General features: G+C 46.0%; 1 protein-coding gene across 2 annotated transcripts in view; it reads right to left on the bottom strand.

Annotated features, from left to right (window-relative positions):
- Nucleotides 1–22,280, bottom strand: part of CACNA1E (calcium voltage-gated channel subunit alpha1 E) — a 360,811-nt gene that overhangs the window by 258,876 nt on the left and 79,655 nt on the right. Inside the window, exons 3-4 of one of the 2 annotated variants that reach the window (XM_066261292.1) lie at nt 4,368–4,473; nt 2,789–2,928 (exon numbers count right to left, since the gene is read on the bottom strand). In XM_066261292.1, the coding sequence (XP_066117389.1) occupies nt 2,789–2,928; nt 4,368–4,473 (246 nt within the window). Of the gene's footprint in view, nt 1–2,788; nt 2,929–4,367; nt 4,474–22,280 lie in introns of those variants that run through there. The other variant, XM_066261291.1, reaches the window with a different exon arrangement.

The raw sequence follows: 22,280 nt of genomic DNA, 5'->3' as shown, positions 1-22,280 counted from the left end.
CCCTCACACAGCCTAGCTTCCAGACCCTGTGCCAGAATGGCAGATTCACCTGAGAAGCACTCCAACCTGTCACAATGCCTCTGAAAATGTGAAATCCAGAAGCTGTACACTGGAGCATCGTGAATAATTATTTATAATGGCCCCAAACAGAAAGCAATCTAAGTGTCAAATAACTGCAAAAATGAAGAAGTAAGCTGTGTATATCTATTGAACAAACTGCTGATCGGTACAGATTTCAACCGAAATATGGAGTGATATATAATATGTTCATACCCTATTGAGAACAAGCAGCAAAACTGCAAGCATTAACAAGAGAGCTTGCTTAGCATTTAAGGGCTGGAAGGAAATACCACAAAATAATCAACGGATTTTCTTAATCCGTTAACTGGTTTGTTTGTTTGTTTCTTCTTTTGACTTTTCTCTATTTTCCATGTTTAAAATAAAAATAAATAGGTGAGATGGGAACTCTCACATGGCCTCTGACATATATGGAACTCAGGGAGGCCAAGGAGTCGCATGATCTTCGCAGAGAACACACACACATCATAGTACTTTTCTCCTAAACAGAATTGCATTTCTATATGACTCAGGTACTCATTTATGCCTTGTACTGTGTTATTGGTTTTAGGGGTATTTAAAACATCATCCAGGTATGATCAAAAAGCAAAAACACAAGTGTTGGTGATGAGATGGAAATAAGGGAACCCTCAAGCTCTGTTGGTGGGAATGTAAACTGGTATGGCCACTATGGTAAACAGAATGAAGGTTCCTCAAAAAATGAAAAATAGAACTACCACATAACCCAGCAGCTCCAATTCTGGGTAGAGATCTGGAGGAAATGAAATCACTATGTTGGAAAGATTCATCTGCACCCCCATATTCATTTCAGCATTATGCACAGCAACCAAGACACAGAAACAACCTGAGTGGCTGTGAAAGGCGACTGGGCAAAGAAGGTGGTATATTTATATATACCCAGTACCTACACAATGAAATATTATCCAGCCCCAAAAAAGAGAGAAGTCCTGCCCCTGGATGCAATATGCATAAACCTGGAGAACATTATAGCATACTAAGTAAATAAGCCAGACCAGAAAGACAAATTCTGTGTGACCTCCCTTATATGTGGAGTTGAAAAAAAAAAATTAAACTCATATTAACAGAAAAGAATGGCAGTTGTCAGGGCCTGGGGGAGTGTGGAAAGAGGGCGAGACTGAGCAAAGGGTATACCAACTTTCATCTAAAGGTGAACGCATTCTGGGGACCAAAGACACAGCATGGTGATGTAGTTAATAACAATGTGTTGTATTCTTGAAATTTACTACGAAAGTGATACCAAGTGTTCTAGGCACACAGCACACAAACAGGTAGCCAGGTGAGGTGATGGATATGTCAATTAGCTTGACTGTGGTAATCATCTCACGACGCAAATGTATATCAAAACATCACATGGCACACCTTAACAATTTCTGTTTGTCAATCACACCCTATAAAGCTGACAGAGGATAATAAAACATCGCGCAGCTGTGCTACATCTTCTGCGACCATGTACTTCTGAAACACTAGGGATAAATTGGATTTTTATATACTAACGCATATTTAAAGGGCAGTAGAATTTTCTTTTAGAAAAGTAACCTCCAGAAAATCCTTCTGTCAGGTAACAGGTGTTTCTCAAGACGAATAATCACCTCTATCTATTTGCCTGTTCCCTGCACCGAGGAACTGGCTGCCTATGAGTTTCCATTTGTAAATTCCTCCGTTACAGCTTCAACTCGCTCACTTTATCGCAATTGGTGTGAAGGTTAAAGATACGAGTATTATATCTATTCCAGGAGACAAGGAACACATGCACACGTTCCCAAGCTCTTACTCTTCTCTGACTTTAGCCCTCCCCTTCTCTGGCTATTTCCTGGAAGAAGTTTCCACTTTGTTCTCCTCCCCTTTAGGTCAATTATAATGGTGGCTCATACTTCTCCCCTCTCTCCCTTTCTACTCCACTCTCTGCTTTCCCTCACAGGTGTGAACTACAATCTGATAGACAGCCGGGTAAGAGAGTTGCCATGCCCCTCCTCTGGATGCCACACCCACACAGACCAACAAGAAGCCACAAAAGCTCAATGAGGCATGCTCATCACCATCAGTCCCATCACCTAAACAGCCAATGGCACTGGATCAGCCCCAATACAGGCATGTTCCATTCATTTCCAATAGAAAAGATGACCTGTCAAATATTTAAATATATGTGCTTCCTAGGACACTAGCTGCAATGTGGTATTGCTGTGTTAATTTCCAAAGGAATGATTAATCAAACATTTTAGTGGGACTCAATTTTATGCCTCCTCATGTTGATAAATCTGTAAGTCATAAAAAATTCTGTTGCCAGAACACAAGTCTGGCAGAAGATATGGTTGGGATCTTCTCCAAATCCTGAAAAAAAACTCCACCTGATGGCATCTTTTGGTTCATTTTGGGGGGTGCCCCTCAGGCAAAGACCAGCAGGGACATGTTTGAAGCACTAGCCAAGCACAGGATGGGAAATCAGACATGGCAGCAACCAGAGCTTGGTCCCACAGCCTCTGCAGAACGCCACACACACCTCCACAGAAGACTCGCATATCCCCGCAGGTGGGTCACCTGTGGTCCAACCCCACAGGAGAATTTTAGCCTTGAACTTCTTCCTCTACACTGTCTTCCCACCACCCTGGGATTCTCTGTGTCGGCTGCTTCAGGACACCACAGCCCCCCCCACCCCCACCCCACAGACAAAAGAGACGAGAAGAAGACTCACCCGCTGAGAACCACAATGAAGTCCATGACATTCCAGCCATTGCGGAGGTATGAGCCCTTATGGAAGATGAACCCCAGGGCCACGATTTTGATCCCAGCTTCAAAGCAAAAGATCCCAATGAAATACGGTTCAGTCTTCTCCTGCGGGATGAGGAGCAGAGGTGCCAGTCAGGGGAGAGCTGTGTTTGGGGAGGGGCGGGCAAAGGCACGCCCCCACCACCCCTCTGCTCTGACTCCTCCTCTCTCCTCAGGGACACCTGGATGTGTGCCCGTGCGTGCGCAGGTGGGACGTGAGGGGGCTGGAGGACTCACAGCGGGCACATCACAAGGGAGGCCCAGGGGCTCAGCTGCAGAGATGGGTGGATGTGGGGTCACACCCAGGACCAGGCTGCTTCCCATGAAGCTGGTCTCCAGTGCTGGGTTTGCCCTGAGGCACCGACTCCTCCATGGCTGGCCTTCACTTCTGTGATGCTTAAGAGCTCTCACTGACAGGTAATTAGGTGGGAGACACCTACCCAAACATTTGAATTTTAAACTGTTTGCTCTCTTTAAGGAAAAGACAGTAGATACATGAACCATTTTTTTTAAGGAGAATATACATGTAACATTTAGGAAGTTCACAGCTGTGGATGGACACAGGCTTTGAACATCCTTCATCCTCGCCCCTGACCTTCCTTTCTCCTCTCACTCCAAAAGTCCTTTCAGAAGGGAGGGAAGAGGATCAATCCTGTCCCTGCCCCTCTTCTTTTCTGGCTGCTGTGCAGTGTGTACACAGCATTCACGATGCCCTCAAACTTCCCAGGAGCAGGTGTTAAAAGGTCAGTACTCAGTATAATGTTATCAAGGTCCATCCATGTTATTGTAAATGATCCAATGTCATCATTTCTTATGGCTGAGTAGTATTCCATAGTATATATGTACCAAAGCTTTTTAATCCACTCGTCCACTGACGGACACTTGGGCTGTTTCCAGATCTTCCCTATTGTAAACAATGCTGCCATAAATATGGGGGTGCATTTCTCCTTTTGGAACAATGCTATGATGTTTTTAGAGTATATTCCTAAAAGTGGGATAGCTGGGTCAAAAGGCAGTTTGATTTTCAGTTTTTGAGGAATCTCCATACTGTTTTCCACAGTGGCTGCGCCAGTCTGCATTCCCACCAGCAGTGCAGGACAAGAATGTGATGGTAGCAGCAGGGGGGGGGGGGTAGAGGGGGGTGAGAAGAGGGGAGGGGCACAAAGAAAACCAGATAGAAGGTGACAAAAGACAATTTGACTTTGGGTGAGGGGTATGCAACATAATCAATCAAATGTCAAAATAATCTGGAGATGTTTTCTCTGAACATATGTACCTTGATTTATCAATGTCACCCCATTAAAATTAAAGAAAAATAATGTTAAAAATAAATAAGTAAGTAAGTAAATAAATAAATAAATAGGTCAATCCTCTTCTTCTTATGCATCTCAGTGGGGTTCCGAATAGAACAGTAGGGCTGGGAGGAGGGAGAGGGGCCAGGCCAGGAAGCAAAGGTGAAGGTAACCAGGGCAGGAAAAGAAGGGAGAGAGGAGGGAGGCACCTACCAGTCTGCGGGACATAGGGGTCTTGTCATCCTCGGGCAGGTGCTGCTCCAGGGCCAAGACGATGCAGTTGGCGATGATGGTGGCCAGGATCATGTACTCAAATGGCGTGGGAAGGAAGAGTTAAGGAACAGATTCGCCAGAGAGAGCGGGATACAGCCTCCTAGATGGTGGTGCACATAAACACGCAAGCTTTATCATTCCCCACTGTGTGCAGTCTGCGTGACTTAGTCTAGCTCACAGAACAATGGCTCGTCCTCAGCCCAGGAAACCATAACCACTCTGATTGGCCTCTGAACACAAAGCATCTTCTCCAAGAAAAAGGAAAATGTAAAGACAATCAATATTATAGTTAGACATATGGTAGACACTCCAGGTCCTTAGTGAATTCGAGGATATATCCGGGAATTAACCAGGGCTGAAAGCGGATGGAAAGAAGGGAGAGAGAACCTGACCAGGCAGTGGAGCAGTGGAAGAGCGTTGGACTGCTATGTAGAAGATCCAAAGACCCAGGTTCAAAACCCCAAGGTCGCTGGCTTGAGCGAGGGCTCACCAGCTTGAGCGCAGGATCACAGACATGACCTCATGGTCACTGGCTTGAGCTCAGGGTCGCTGGCTTGAGCAAGGGGTCACTTGCTCTGCTGTAGCCCCCAATCAAGGCACATATGAAGAAGCAATCAGTGAACTAAGGAGCCACAAAGAATTGATGCTTCTCATCTCTCCCTTCCTGTCTGTCCCTATCTGTCCCTCTGTCAAAAAAAGGAAGGGAAGGAGGGAGGGAGTAATGCCATGGCAGACCCCTTTTTTCCCAGTCTGCAAACCACTGGACTGTATGGAGCTTCAGCAAGGACACAGCTGTGGGTGGCTGGCTGGCTGGCTGGCTGCTGCTGTCTCTGGGATCACAGCTGGAGTCCCTTTCTCTGGAATGTCTGTTCACCTTAGTGGAAGAGCTCTTGGAACGATTCTCTCCACATAAGCTTCCTCCTATGTTAATATCAATTCAGAAAAATAGTCCAAGGGGCCAGGAGAAGCTTGCTTTGTCCCCACCTCATTCTCTCCTAAGCCTCATCCACAGAAAACAGAGACACATCATGAGTCTGAATACAGGACAGCAAAGCCAGGGCCTCAAGGTACCAAACTACAAATGAATGGATAATGCATTCCAGCTTTTTTTCCTGCTGCACTTTTCTAAAGACAGGTGAAGGGACTCCCTGCGCCTTTTTGAAAAAACAGCATTATGATTCCAGTGCTGGCGTCCTGACTCCCACAGAAAGGTTGTGCCACGAGCCCAGGGGGAGGCCGGCGGGGACTGCCAGCAAAGTAAGAGAGAGGGACTCGCCGGCTCCTAAGTTGAGTCACTCTGCATGTTGGGTTTTATTCTTTAACTACTGTTGTGTCAAACACCAGTGAGCCGTTGCCACTGGTCTTGCCGAGCAATCTATGCTCTGGCAGATTCTGGAATCCAGGTGGGAGAGAGGAGTCGCTGACCTGGCAAGGTGGAGAGAAGGGAAGGGACTGCCGTCCTCATCTCCCGACACATCCAGCAGGGTGGCTGTATAAGATGGAGGACCTAGAGCCCTCCCTGGGGCTGACAGAATGCCTCCCCACCCCCGCTATGACATCAGTGCCCTGGAATATCAATAGCAATGAGCACTACGCACGTCCCAGAGGGGGGGCGGGGCACAGGGCATCCACAGGCAGAGGGGGTACGTGCTGCTCGGGCCCTGGTGCTGGAACGGGAGGCTGCAGGTGCTGATACTCACCATCGTCACGGGCAGAGCCTTCACCACCCCCGTCCCCATCATCCCTGAGTCACAGCCCATTCTCCAGCAGCTGGTCATCCTTCCTCCCCACAAACCCCCAGTTTCCACATGAGACCCATATACTAGGGACCGCTCCGCTGGCCGCTGGCCTCTGCTGCCCTGTGGGGCTCAGTCATTGGGTCTGAGATGTGGGTAGGGCTCAGAGGACCTCAGAGGCAGCCCCCTGCCTCCTCACCCCATTCTGCTTGCTCAACCCTCCCAGTTAAGAGCACAGCTTCACTGCACGGGAAGCCCCTCTGCGCACCTAGCCGTTCCTCCTCCTTCGGTCCCCCTGGGTTCCAAGCTCAGACACACAGGACAGATGCCCACCTGGCCTCATGCAGCTCATTCAGGGCTACCACTGACCACTGACCACAGGGGTTATTAATTCTCTCCGCCCCCATCATGGGCTCTAACCTAGAGCTCTAAACAAGTATAGACAGACCAGGACCACACCAGGACCTGGTGTCCCATAAGCCCTCCTCATAGGTGAGCTTGTCCTGGGCCTGGTTCAGGTACCCAGAATTCCCCAGACCCAGATGGTAGAATGAACACAGCAGAGGAGGACCCTTGCCATGGCTCAGGGACCCTTGCCTTTTCCTGAGACCAGGCCTAGGGGACAGGTATAGAAAAGGAACTGAGAACCTTCCTGCAAGTCACTGACAAGTGACCCCAGAAGCTGAAGGCATTTAGGGCAGTGTTCCTGAAATGCAGGTCACGACACACCAGTGCACTTAGAGACATAAGGGCAAATAAACAAGGGGTTCTGGGGCTCAGTAAAGTGAATCAGGTTCCTCACAGCAGGACTCCTCCGAGCCTTGATCACTACAGTATACAGAGAGCACCGCCTCCCCAGTGCGGGTCAGGAACGCGACACCGATTCCCAAGCTCTGGTCACAGTGTGCCCCTTTGGTCAGAGCATCTCTCTTTGGAATGGTGGTCACAGGAATGCAGTATTTGGGACACCCTGATACAAAGGGTGGATCTCACTGCCAGTCTCCACGAGTCGGGGGTGGAAGGCTGGTGGCTCTAACGGGAGTGGAACCAGTGCCTGTCCTTGTTCCTAACAAAAGTATTGACAAAGTGCGGGGCTCAGCTGGCCGCCCAGCATGGCTCGTAAGGCCCCATGCAAACTCACAAAGCTGCCTGGCCCCTGGCCTGGGAGGTGAGACTGGGAACGTGCTCGGTCTCAGCCAACATGCAGATGTCACGGGCTCGCACTGGTCTGACTAAAGTCAATAACTGCCTTTTAGGGTTCAGGCTCTTTCCCCTGAGAACTTTAAAGTACTAACCAGAGACTTAAAAGTAAATGAGCTCTTAGTTGCTGACCTGTAGGCTATCCACCTCCAAGGCCCCCACCCAGCAAGGCCCACCTGGACTGCTGCAGTTCCTCGGTAAGTCCGAGCGCAGATACGTGGCGCTGGTTAGGGAACAGAAGGCCAGCCTCAGGAAGGTGTGCCATCGCCACCGTAGGGTGCTCAGGGCAGGAGAAAGGCTCTGGGCCCCAGTGATCATAACCCCCACTTCCCGTGACTAACCAGATGTCTGGATGGCTGAGAATTCAAGAGGCCTCAATGAATGGCGCTGCCTAAGGCCAGGCGGCTAGAATCTAAAGGTGAGGGTTCGGTAAGTCAGAGGTTCTGAGAAGACCTCATTTCCATGCCAACACCCCCCAACCCTCTGTCTACGGCCTGATGTCTAAAGACCCATTTGGAGCAGTGATTCTTTGGCTTACAATTTCGAAAACTGTTCCAATGCACATGCCCCTGAGAGGGACGTACCTCTAGGCCTCATAGATCATCCACAGCTCAGGATGAACTCATGTCTGGGTTAATTAAAAGCTGAGATTCTGATGCAGAAGGAAAGGTCGGACTATGGGAGTGGCATGTATCTTTGGACTCGATGAAAGAGAGGACAGCGAGGGAGGAACCTTAGGGGAGGAGAGATAGCAGGAGAGGCCGGCAGTTCTGCTGGGCACCGCCACTGCCCTCACGGCCCTCCTCCCCGTCCTCTGGTCCACTTCTCTTTGAAAGCACCACGAGCAGCACTTGGCACGTTTGCTTCCTCCTGCAGTGGCCTTTGTCCTTCTTGCTGGTCCCGTGTCAAGATCAAGCTGAAATGGCACCTCGTCTGTGTAGGTCTCTTCCTGTGCCCCAAGGATCTTTGCATTGTGCAATTTTATTATTTGTCCTCATATGTATCTCTCCTCCCCCCTAAAAACCATCCCTTGAAAGCAGGGACAGTGTTCCGCTGTCTCTCCACTGGCAGTGCTTCCAGAGCTCCTAGCACACGGCAGGAGCTTGCTCAATGTTAAAGCACGCATGAATGAATGGGAGGCATCCCCCTGAGCAGCAGCTCTGTTGAGGAGCCATCACAAGACAGGGTTTTAGTCACCCACTGGCTCAGGCCAGGGGCTCCGCTCGCCCCCACTCCTAGGACTGACTCAGAAGCACCAACCCCATTTCTCCTGCCCGCAGAACTTCACGTCCACTAGCAATGGCTCTACTGCATCTCCAAAGGGAAGAGCCTAGACTCAAATAACGGCCCATAGGTCAAGTGAATGCACCTCCCGGGCCAGGCACAAGGTATGACTTGGGGAGATCGAAGGGAGCTCCAAGTTTCCACAGGTTCAGAGAACAAGGCCCTTCATGAGACCAGGTGGATAGAAGTCTGTCCAGGACTCTGACGCCTTCCACCCAGGAATTCAGTGATTTCTGTTCCATTCTGTGCCTGACACTAAACACATTTTGGACAATATCTCTCCCTGGTGTCCAGACTGATTGTGGTTCGGTTTGAGATCTTGAACAAATAGCTAAGGAAGCAGTGAGGTATGGAACCCTGAGGAGGGGCCCTGCTTGTCTTATTTACCTCTGCACCCCTGGGGTACAGCACACAGGGGACACTTGATAACTATTCTTTAATCAATCAATCAACTGATAACTGAACAGCACAGGAACACCAGAGCCAGAGGCATGCTAACAAAAGGTCCCCTGCTTCTTCTCCACACATCTACCCACTGGAACTTTTTGTACTGCATCCTGTGTATACATATTAGTTATTCACAAAAATAAATCAGCATGCACAGAAGATGCCTTTAATGTAAAAAGAAAAAAATCTTTTTTAAAGGAGCAAAGAAAAAAGACCTGTCTTACGAGAAGGATGATGAGTTTTCTTGGGGTAGTAGGGTTATTTTCATTTCCTTTATGCATTGTCTGAGTGTTATAATGAACATATATTAATTTGATTATAAAATCAATTAGAGCTATATTTATTCGGGGGAAAAAAACCTCAACACAAAAATCCACCTCAACCAACACAAAAGCCCACCCCAACCTGAAGGCCATGGAAATGGAACAGGGTTTTTCAGAGGATCAAATACAGGAGAACAAAGGGACCAGACTGAATGAGAAGGAAATGCCCATGAAAGTACTTTGAAACTTGCAAAGACACCTCCCCTCCCTTCTCTGTCTCTCTCTGCTCCGGCTCCCAGAGGGGCCTCGTTTCATAAACTTTCCTGGCAGTCTCCCCAAACACCCCTTCACTCCTCTCTCCCTCCCAGCCGGCTAATGAGGACCTGTGTCGCTCCAACTTTCTTTCCTGTCTAGCGGCTTCAAGACACAATCATTAGGGAAATGATAAAAATAGGTTTACTTATTGATTTATCTCCTTTACCCAAAGCTCCTTCCTTCCAATGGTTGACTTGTTTCCTTAGCAACACAGCTAATTTGAGCAGCGCTACTTGGCCTGCACACCTGCCATTTGCTCACTTCCTTCCTAAAACACAAAAAGCTGGGCAGGGAAAGAAGGCAGGGCTGTCCCACTGGCCACAGCGGTGGTGGCGGCCCTGCTGTGTCAAATGCTGGGGGCCTGCCTGGGAGCTGCGACCTCCCTCTGCCTGGCCCAGGGACAGGACGGGGAAGGACTTGGCCTCAAGCAAGTCCTGGTGCCCCAGGGGAAGCATGCATCTCTAGACCCCCTGGGCTCCCTCTGCTCTCAGCCACCAGCTCTCAAGAGACTGTGACATCAGAACACTAAGGAGTCTGAACTTGCGCAGGGAGGCTCAGGGCCACCAGGGAAAAACAGGCAGACACAGACAGAATGCGGTGCTCTCTCCAACTCCAGGCCTAACAGAGGTCTTGCTTTTGTGGAGAACAGACTCTGGCCACTCAGGCACTGCCTGTAAACTCTTGGGGAGTCTATAATAGCCCCTAGTCTCAGGGGAAGCACACCTCGGCCCCCTGTACCCACACCCACCCCTCACAACCTCATGCCAGGCCCAGAGCACTCTCCTTACAAGAACATCTTCTCCTCCCCCTGCCCCTTCCACCCCAGCCTCCTGCGTCCAGACATCTCATCCTAAGAGATGGAAGAGTCTCAGAAGATGCCGTGGGTGTTTTTTCGTGCCTGTCTTGCCACCCCTCCGTGACCTGCATATAAATATCATTCTAACCAGGAGGATGTTGACTCAAAGACAGTTACAGGGAAAGGGCCCTGTCTAGAATGTGACTTCCACAACGACTACTTCAGAGAGACAATTTAAGTATGAACAATATGAAAAACATCTTCCCAAGGCTGGCATGCTCCTTTGCTTCCGTGCGCAGACTCAGGACTTCCTGGAGACCTGTAATGCAATGGGGAAGATGCAGCTTGGCAACGGGAAACCGAGGTCCGATCAGAGTGGTCCTGGGTCAGGGAAAGCCGCCAACCCACTCCCGCCGAACCGAACGAGAACTACAAAAGGACCAGAGTCTAAAGTGTTAGGAGATCATGAAAGCCTTTTGAACACTGTAAGGAGCTACAGAAATGCACGTTTTGATGGCCCTACTAAAGCAACCTCAAGCGTCTGCTATGGCCGCAAGCTTTAGGAAACGCCTCCTTGCGTGGTCACGGCCTCCAGGAGTGGGCTGGCTGTCTGCAGACAGGGGCTGACCCTGGAGAGACCCACCGCAATAAAGACTTTAAAAGAAAATTATGGTAATAGGCCTCCGGGAAGACAGCAAAGACATTTGGCCCAGAACCTCCTGGGAATATGGAAAGCACATCCAAACCCCAGTCCCCAGAGGAGGATTTATGAAGCTGATGGCTCTGATGCAATTTGTCCCAGTGATTAGAACAGACATTAATCACACCCAAGGCCAGGGCTAAGAACAGGAGGGGCTGAACCATCAGAGAAGTCCAGCCCCATCTCCTCCAGATCCTGATGGAAACGCAGTGAGATCATGCTGGTGAGATCATAACCCCCTTGCATGGGCTGTGAGAACACTACATTTGTCTTGGGAGGACCAGCAAAATTGAAGAGACAAGACCCTGTGCCTAAACCCCAGACCCAGCGTGAGCCTCCACCAGCATTTCCAAAGAATGCCTGCTCCCCTCTTGGTATTCTCACAGAAACTGGTATTCCCGCAGGAGCATCTGCTTCCTGGCCTGGCCACACAGGCTGTGAGTGCAGGTCTTCAACCCTTCATAGACTGGGAAGAAAATGAAAACCAGCCCTGGTGCAACAGGCCTGGGGCAGCTCTCCTTCCAGGAAGGCTGTCTGTTTCACCTTTGCCCCCGATCCTGGGATGAAGCAGGAGTAAGTTTAAGATAAAAAGATGAGACGAGATCGAGAGGAGATTCTAAGAGGGTCTCTCCGAGCCTTCTCCACTCCACCTGGCCCCGTCAGGCGAGACACTGCTATGAGCGTAAGCAGAGGTCCGAGGACTCTCAGCCAGAGGCTAACGTGCACCTGGCTGGGCTCCTTCTGGACTTCCTTGCACTCACTCTCGTGGCTGGCCTGGCAGGACACTGAGGCCTCAAGGACACTAACCCAGAAGAGGGAGTAAACATAGGAACTGTATTCCATGAGGTTCTGAGGGGAAACAGATGAATTTTTCAATTTCCTGAAAAACAATGTCAGTCATCCCAAATTTATCGATATGTGGCCACCCGCTGGGGCAAGTCACATCTTCAACTCTATTCCCATCTCTTTTCTCAGTCCTTAATTTTAGTTGTCCATTGTCACCACACAGCAGGAGGGCGAAACCCCTGTGCTTCTCCATGTGACAGTCATCAGCGCACAACTCTGGCTGCACCCCTGGAAACCCACACTGTCCTTCCCTTCACCCCCACCTGTGGCAGGAGAAATACACTGTTTTCAAGCCGAAAGATGAGGCGGAAGCCCGGCCTACTTCGCAGTGGCCCATTTTCATGATCTCATCGCTTTCTTTATTGCAATTTTTCTCACCACCCAAACTCATCTTTTAAAAAGGAAAATTTAGACTGAAAAACCAAAGCCTTTTTCATTTTTTAAAAACAAAACAAAAATGTATCATGTGACTTCCAGCCTTAACATCAGTTTTTTAACTTTGGTTTCCATGGTGGTGGGATGTGACCTGCCATCACCATGACAACAGCTGCCTCTGTTCAAATTCACCATCTGACAAGCAGTCCTGAACAAACACACCTCTCTCTCTCTCTCTCTCTCTCTCTTTCTGGCTATTAAGAAGATGGTAATGCCATTATACCTACTCCTAAAGACTTAAATCTTAATGAATGAAAGACAAAGAAAGTGATGATGAGAACACAGCAAAGAGGCAGAACCCAAAGGCTCTCTGTTGGCCAGTACCACCCATCCGCTGCTCTCTTAGGGGAGGTCAATGGAGTCAGTTACTCAGAACAAAAGATTCTGAGCATTACTACTCTTTGAATGTTAACCTGAAGCTGCACTTAAACCTTCACTGCTTTTAGACCAAAGAATTCCCATCTGACTCCCATGTCCCTGACCTCTATATGAAACAACTGAAAAAATAATTCCCATCATTGCTACTTTGGTTAAACAGGACTGAGGTCAATTCCAGACTCACCCAACCCCAACCTCAAAAGGCAGGGCAGTCCCTGGCGGCTCTGAGGCAGAAGACAGTACCGCCTGCCTGATCTTCTGCCCCAGTTCCTAGTCAGCTGGGTAAGTCTTAACAAACTCACTTCTTACGTGTCTGACTGAATCCTGGACTCAAAACGCTGCCATGCGATGCACAGTTTTGGTGATCAGCAGCAGACAAATGATTGAATGGTACAGAAAAGGAGAGGAAGAAAAGGCGACTACCAAAAGGCCTCTGGGAGAAAACAAAACAGCGGTGGGAAAATTACCTGTTTCAGAAAGCAGACTCTGTTTTGATGCCAATCTCATGACTTCGAGCCCATCAAGAGTTCCAGCAGTAACGTGTATTTTCGGGAAGGCAGAGAGTGTGGGCGCACGGAGCAGCCACACCCAAGACTGCACCCTCATTCCTACCGACGCTCACTTGCTCACTTAGCGGGGCATCAGCCAGCACTCCGAGTGTGAAAAGAAAATGAAAAGCCTTTTGTGAAGGAGTCCACAGAGCATCCGGTAGAGAATTTTTGTTTTCTTTTGAAAACCCTGCAACTGTACCCCAATGTTCAAGAACTCCTACTGAATCCCCCAGCCACACGAGAAAATGCAGAAGGCACGAAGGACACTCAGCTTGGAAAGGGAAAGCTTGAGAGAGACCTCGGGGCTGTTTCCAAATATCTGAAGGGCTAGCTTGCAATAAGGGGGTTAGATGTTGTATTCTGAGGATGAGACTCAGACCAAAGGGTGGAACCCCCACCCAGAGGCAGACATGGGCAACATACAGAAGTCTCACTGTTCCACAAGTGAATGGACTACATATTTCAAGTAGTAAACTAAGTGTAGTACTCAAGGACCAAAGCCCTGATGTGTATACAGTGTAGCAATTTCTGGAGTGTAAATACTCTCTCCACGGCCAATTGCAAGCTACCAACGGTGACATCAATGTGTATGGAGTTGGGAAGAGACACACACAGCGGACACCCGAGAGCTGGGACTAGCCAGTTCCAGCACGCCACTGGTGGTAAGTCCCATGTCTCTGGGAGCCCATTAAGGATGTTGAGAGAGAAATTCTTGTATTTGATAGTAGTCAAGCTGGATCATACGCATAGGGTTAAAAAGTCAGCAGGAAGCAAGGTCAGTGCATCTTCAGTACTTGCTCAAATCAAGGGCCTTAGGCTCAAATCGTCCCCTTAGCTAGATCTGAGTTCACGGCGTCTACAGCATAACCCTTGTCACAGAAGGCTGGTCCTTGTGCACCTAGGTGTGTGCCAGAAGCATCCCTGGGTCAATGGTTTGCGGGTGCCATGAAACGTAAGAATTAATCACCCCATTTCTCAGGCTGACTTCGGGGATCCCCAGGGGGCTCTGGCTATTTCATGGTAGCCTGCAAGAGAACTGAGCTGAGTCAGCCACGCCACGTGAGTAAAAGCACAAGACAAATGAACTAGTCAGGGAAAAGGCTCACCTCTCAATCAGTGGGTTTCAGCCTTGGCCGCCCAGTATAGTCACCTGGGAAGTTTTTAAAAATTAAAGATACAGGTATCCCACCTCCAAAAATTCTGAATTAACTGGTCTCGACAGTCTGGGGGTCGGCACTTCTAGAAGGACTCTAGGCTGATCTCCATGTGCAGCCATGGAAAAGAATACTGATTTTTATGCTAGAGGCAACGAAAGCTAACGGTGTCCTCAGCTCAGGTGACATAACAACTGTGGAAAGAGAATCCCAAAGACACAACAGGAAGGACAGAAAGATGCCTTAGCTTTCGATTAACTATTCCAACACACTCATTTTACAGATGTTGATTTTACCGAAAGCAGAGGAAGAATAAGACTTTTCCAGACCAGGACTGGAAACAGCTCTAGATGCTCAGGTTCACATCTTCGCAAAGCTTAGGAATCTCTTATCAGAGCAACCAAATAAAAGTCCCTGGCTTCTTGGCTTGAATTGAGGGTTCCAAAAGAAAGAGATCTTTTTATTTGAGTTCACTTCCTCCATCCTAGGACTACTCAATTGCTCTCAAGAGTGTATCTCTTAAGGTAGGGTCTGGATGGTTTATTTTTCTTGGGCCACTGAAGAGTCTGGAAAAATTGGCGATGAGTGCTTGCCTGAGCACCCATTCTCTCCTCTGCTGTGACGTGACCTTTGTTTTATGCTGGGTAGCAATCTGTTGAGTGCAGTACTATCACTTCCTAAAGTTCTCCAGAATTTCAAAGGGATTCTTTTCAGGAATGTTTTTGGAAAAGGAGAACATTAATGATTGTTTGGAATCATGTTCCAATTTTTATTGGACCTATGCTGGTTGGCCTCTCGAATGATCCTTCCCTTATTCGTTCATACTTTTTCTTTTTTATTTATTTTTTACTGTTATTAAATTTATTGGGGTGGCATTGGTTAATGAAATGATACAGGTTCCAGGTGTACAATTCTATAATACAACGTATGTATATTATACTGGGTGCTCACCACCCCAAGTCAAGTCTCCTTATATCACCCTTTATTCTCTCTTTAACATCTTCCACCTCCCCCTACCCCCCTTCCCTCTGGTAATCACCATACTGTTGTCTATGTCTGGTTTTTTTTCTGAATCTGTTCACCTTTTTCACACAGTTCCCCAATGCCCCAACTCCTGACACCTGTCAGTCCGTTCTTTGTATCTGTAAGTCTGTTTCTATTTTGTTTGTTTATTTTGTTCACTAGATTGATTCCACATATGAGTGGAATCATATGGTACTTATCTTTCTCTGACTGGCTTATTTCACTTAGCATAATGCTCTCCAAGTCCATCCATGGTATCATAAAGGTAAGATTTCCTTCTGTTTTATGGTTGAGTAGTAGTCCATTACATAAAATGTAGCACAGCTCTTTTATCCACTCATCTACTGATAAGCACTTGGGCTGCTTCCAAATCTTGGCTATTGTAAATAACACTGCAATGCACACAGGAGTGTATATATTCTTTTGAATTAGTGCTTCAGGTTTCTTTGGATATATTCCTAGAAGTGGAATCCCTGGGTCATACAGCAGTTCTATTTTTAATTTTTTGAGGTAACACCATACTACTTTCCACAGTGGCTGTACCAATCTGTATTCCTACCTGCGGTACACAGGGGTTCCCTTTTCTCCACATCCTGGCCAACACTTCTTGTTTGTTGATTCATTGATGATAGCTATTCTGACCAAGTGTGAGGTGATATCTCATTGTAGTTTTTAATTTGCATTCTCTGGTGATTAGTGATGTTGAGCAGCTTTAGATGTTTATTGGCCATCTGGAGATGTCCTCTTTGGAGAAGTGTCTATTCAAGTACTTTGCCCATTTTTTTAATTGGATTGTTTATTTTATTGATGTTGAGTTATATAAGTTTTTTTTAATAAATTCTGAATTTTAACCCCTTATCAGATGTATCATTGGCAAATATATCCTCTCATTCAGTGGGTTGTCTTTTAATTTTGTTGATGGTTTCCTTTGCTGTGCAAAAACTTTTTAGTTTCATGTAGTCCCATTTGTTTATTTTTTGTTTGTTTGTTTCCCTTTCCCTAGAAGATATATCTGAAAAAATGTTGCTATGAGAAATGTCTAAGATGTTACTGCCTATGTTTTCTTCTAGGATTTTTATGGTTTCACCACTTAGTTTTTAAGTCTTTAATCCATTTGAGTTTATTCTTGTGTAGTGCATAAAAATGGTCTAGTTTCTCTGTTTTTGCACATATCTGTCCAATTTTCCCAGCACCATTTATTGAATAGACTGTTTTTACTCTGTTGCATTTTCTTGCCTTTTTCATCAAATATTAATTGACCATAAAGGCATAGGTTTATTTCTGGGCTCTCTATTCTGTTTCATTGACCTATATGCCAATTTTTATACCTGAACTATGCTGTTTGATTACTAAGGCCTTGTCGTATAGTTTGATATCAGGTAGCATGAATCCTCCAACTTTGTTCTTTATCAAGATTGCTGAGGCTGTGTGGGGTCTCTTGTGGTTCTGTAAACTTTTGGAATATTTGTTCTAGGTCTGTGAGATATACCATTGTTATTTTAATAGGAATTGCATAGAATCTATAGATTACTTTGAATAAGACTTTTGTTTGATGGGAGTTTTTTTTATTCCATTAGTTGTGATAGGTCTACTCAGATTTTCTGAATCTTCCTGATTCAGTTCTGGAAAATTGTATGTTTCTAGAAATTTATCCACTTCTCTCAGGCTAACCACTTTGTTGGTGTATATTTGTTCATAATATTTTCTTACAATCCTTTGTATTTCTTTGGTGTCAGTTGTTACTTCTCTTTCACTTCTGATTTTATGTGTTTGAGTCCTCTCTCTTTTTGTCTTGCCAAGTCTCGTTAAAGGTTTTTCAAGCTTATTTATCTTTTCAAAGAAACAGTTCTCAGTTTCACTGATATTTTATATTGATGTTTTAGAGTTTATTTTGTTTATTTCCTTTCTTCTACTTACTCTAGGCTTTGTTTGTTGTTCTTTTTCTAGTTCCTTTAAGTATAAAGTGAGATTGCTTATTTGAGATTTTTGTGTTTCTTGAGGTAGGCCTGTAATGCTATGAATTTCCCTCTTAAGACTGTTTTTGCTGAGCCTCATAGATTTGTGGTTGTTATTGAGTTTCAAGGTATTTTTTTATTTCTTCCTTAATATCATTATTAACCCATTCATTGTTTAGTAACATGTTATTTAGCCTCCATGTCTTTGTGTGTTTTTCAAGGATTTTTTTCCTTGTAACTGATTGTTTTCTAATTTCATACTATTAAGGTTAGAGAAGATGCTTGATATGATTTCAATCTTCTTAAACTTATTGAGACTTGTTTTGTGTCCTAACATGTGGTCTATTCTATAAATTGTCCCATGTGCCCTTGAAAAGATGCAATTGTGCTTTCTGGGGGTGACTTCTCTACTTTTTCTTAAGTCTTTTCTTATTAATCATGATCCCTATATCCAACCTCTTATGCCCAAACCCAAGAGAAACACAAAATATATATACTTGCTAACTAATAAAAGGATGAGAAAGCTGAAGAAGAAGATGAAGGGCTAGAATAAAGGTGGTTGAACAGAGAAAGGGTACTGAGGAAAGAAAAGAGGGAAGAGTCAGAGTCCTAGATTCCAGTCCTGGCTTTGTTATTTACTGAGAGACCTGTGGCCAGATATTTAACCTCTCTGGCTTTCAGGTTTCTTACAGATAAATGAGCATTTGATTATAGATTCTCTGAGGTCCCTGTAACTCTAATATGCTATTACTATGTGGTGCTAATAGGTAACATGATGAGAAGGTAAGTAAGGGAGAAAGAAGGGCCACCCATTATTATAATTAGGAGAAACCATTTTTGGTGAAGTTACTGATGAGAACCATCAACAATACTCAAAATAGAAATCCTGGCACAACTGAAATGCCTTTAAAGTATCTAGTCAATAGGAAATTTACTAAATTTTCAAGAAAAGGAACTCTATGACAAGAGGAACTGGCTAGAAACATCTCTAAGAGATAGTTATTGAAAGGTTAGAATCCTCACAATGGTGGCCTGGGGGTTAACATATGGCTGCTTTTCCATAAAACTAATGCAAGCCTTTTCTACACTCTCTCGGGATACTAAAGTATTTTCAGCAGCCACCTGTGCCCCCAACACCCATTTCCTCAACAAGCTGCAAAAGCAGGAGCATTCAATAAAGTGAGACTTCAAGAAAAAATCGCCCAAGTTGCCTCCTCCACACCCCACTATGAGTGCCGTGGAAAAGAGAAGGCTGAGGACAGACTTCTCTGAGGGCTGAAAAAAGAGCATGGGCTTTACACGCGAATAATGTTAAGAAAATATTAACAAATTGTAACAAAATTAACAAATTCTTCTTTTTATTTTTTGACAGAGACAGAGAGAGAGTCAGAGCGAGGGACATATAGGAACAGATAGGAAGACAGAGAGAAGAAAAGCATCAATTCTTCGTTACAGCATCTTAGATGTTCATTGACTGCTTTCTCATATGTGCCTTGATAGGGGTGAGGGGCTACAGCAGAGCTAGTGACCCCCTGCTCAAGCCAGCGACCTTGGGCTTCAAGCCAGAGTCCTTTGGGCTCAAGCTAGTGACCATGGGGTCATGTCTATGACCACACTCAAGCCAGCACCCCCACACTCAAGCTGGTGAGCCTGTATTCAAGCCGAATGAGCCCACACTCAAGTCAGTGACCTCACGGTTTTGAACCTGGGTCATCCATGTCCCAATCCAACACGGATTGGGCATTTCTAAATCAAAGGTCATTTACCGAGTGACGAAGGGAGAGTGGCAGTGGAGCTTTTGGTGAAGGGAAGACAAAATAGCAGAAGGTCACCCATTCTAGCTCAAGCTCACATTCCAATGACACCCAGCAAGATGTCTCAGACCCACTCATGATGACTATGATGTTCATAATGACAGGTAAGAGATTTTTGCTCTTCTCTCACCTACCAACCCTTCATTCCCCCATGGGTCTGGTCTCATACTCAGTGGGTGCTACAGATACAGGCAGGCGGGTCAGTGTCATCCTAAAAAGGAAACAGCACCTACTGGTCTGACCTGAGGCAGTGTGATACTATGAGAAGAAAAGAGCCAACTGAGTCTGTCAAACCACATCTACCTGTGTCCGTGGGCTAATCATCACTAAAATGAGAACAACACAGGACTGGGCTATGTGGTCTCTGCCTCTAAAGCACACTGTACAGTGTCGGCCACACAACAGGCATTCATGAAAGGTTAGTTTCTCTGTCCTCTCTAGGCCTGAGGAATGGATGACTCTCCGGGTCTGGGCCATGGCCCCTAAAGCATATCGGTAAAACCATATGGCCAAAAATGAAGGTAAAATAAAAAGAGATGATAAACCTTATCATTGTATAGCATTGTTCCGAACCCGGCCTTTTTCACAGTGGAAATGTGGAAGGCTGCTGGACAGTTCTCATTTCCCCAAATCTATGCCTTCGCTTTGCTCTCCTGAGCCTGTCTACTGGATGTTTGTGACAGAACTGAACACAGTCTTTCTGAGCCCGCACATTCAGGGTGGGCATTTGTCTTATTATTCCCTCCCTAGTCATCGTCAGGGAAAGAAGTTCCCAAGAGAAGATGTAACATCCTTATCCAGAGAACTTTGGGGGGGGGAAAGGCAGATGGTGATCTCAAAAAATACATACATACACACACAACTGTCTATGAGAAGGGAGCATTGTCTTGCCAAAATGCCCAGATCCTCTGAATTTACATCGGCCCATGTTTGCCACAACTGCCCCTCCTCAGGCTACCACCCACCCCACCCCCAGACAAGCCCACACCCTTCAACTGCTCCTCATGTCAACGGACCAGAACGCATGCGTCTTTGAGCATCCATATGGCTCATTTATTGCATAAACTCAAATTTCCATGCAAATACAATCCAAAGTTAGCAGAGAGAAGAGGCAGTTCCTTTCATTTTTTTTTTTTTTTTTTTTTTTTTTTTAGGCCCACTCCCTCATTTCTTTTCAGTCTTCTGCCTGGGCTCCAGCAACCCAGGGGCACAGCCTGGTTCTGCATTCCCATCCACACCGGTGTCCCGCTTCCTCAGGTACAATGTCCTCTAGTGTCCTGGTCAGATCACCTTCACCAGGCTCATTAGGCAAATATCCAAGGGCTCCAAGAAATGGAGAGTTCGTGCCTTCTGTCACATCCCTCCAATCCTTTCGAAATCTTCCTCTGCAGTTCATAGAGTCCAATCCGGACTCCCTTCACAGACAGAACAAAGATGGAGACACTGAATCCCACAAACCTGCTTAAACAGGGAGCCGTCAGCAGCGGGCTGGCAATCCCTGAGAGGAAAACTGCCCAGAGACTAAGCTGGGACTCTAGAAAGATCCTTCCATATGCCACCAACCGAGCTACCTGAAACTTCTGCCTACTGTTGATGCACCAACAAAAACAAAACTGAGTGAGACTGTTTCAGGCTGATGGTTCAGGCTGAATATTGGATTTGTTTTTATCAAAAGGTTGCTAGCAAAATTCTGTGCCATTATCACACCTGAAGATATATTTTTCTGGGTTATAAGTCCATTGGGTCCTTAGGGATGGTACCGGTATCAAATCAGCAATAGAAACATACAAAGAAAGTCAGGTTCTGATGTAGACGTGTTAAAATGTATCTTAAAAAAATGTAAGCCCAGTAACTTTAAGAGACACAAAGACTCATGAGAAGAGCACCTAGCCACAGGGGTGGAGAGCACAGGCTCTGACCCAGGCCTCCCCTTCCCCTCACTGTGTTAAGTGGGCAAGTGAGTTAACCTCTGCAGGCCTTCATTCCCCCAACTGTGAGATATAGGAAACAGAACGCCTATCTCTGTAGGAATAAATGCAATAATGCATGGGACGCACTAAGAACAGTAATCTAGCACCTAGTAAATAATAAATATTAGCTATCTATGGCCTCTGTCCCCATTAACACTAGTACTAATATCTAACATATTTCTAAAGGGCTTCCATGCGCGTCAGCTGAGGCAGGCTGCCTTACAACAGTCTTGTAAGGTAGGCAAAGCAGGGAAGGTGACCTCTGCCAAGGTCACATCTGAAGACCCAGGGCTCACAGAGGTTACAAGGCCAAGGTGAGGTGACGTACACAGTATCAGGCAGTGCTCAGGTTGGAAACCTGACAAGACTCAGGAGAAGGTATATATCGTTCGGAGGAGAACCTTTAGCTGCACAGGTTTAATGTTGATTCATCCAGAATAACCAGATCCTAACAGCTAAGATTTATTCACAGCTTATTATGTGCCAGACATTGCTATAATATTTTACATGTGTTACTTCATCTGATCTTCACAAGCATCCTATGAGATACACCCTATTTCCATTTTGTTGAAGGAATGTGAGGCACAGCAAGGTGAGGAAGCCCCCCAAAGGCACACAGCTAGGAAGTAGTGAAGACGGTATTAAAATTTGAATCCAAAGGCTGTGTTCTTAACCATGGCATCATCTAATGCTCCCAAGCAGGGATAGTATATCCTGGACTCTAGGGCAAAGCATTTATCCACTGAACCATGGGCTAGAATGATGTCTAATATCCATTAAACTCCTAAGTTCTAAGGTTCGACACTTCTAGTGTCATGTAAAGAAATAAAACATTGTCCTAAAAAGGGGGATTAAGGGTGTTATATTGAGTGGGACACTTAAAACCATGCTAACACAAATTAAATTTTTTAAAATACATTAAAGAATAAAATAAATATTGTCTCAGTGAAGTCTCTGAAAACCATACCTACAATAGACTTTGGAGA

This window comes from Saccopteryx bilineata, chromosome 2, assembly GCF_036850765.1.
Source record: "Saccopteryx bilineata isolate mSacBil1 chromosome 2, mSacBil1_pri_phased_curated, whole genome shotgun sequence".
Classification (NCBI taxonomy): Eukaryota; Metazoa; Chordata; class Mammalia; order Chiroptera; family Emballonuridae; genus Saccopteryx; species Saccopteryx bilineata.
Note: the sequence above shows the minus strand (reverse complement) of the source record. Positions and strands in the feature narration are given on the sequence as shown.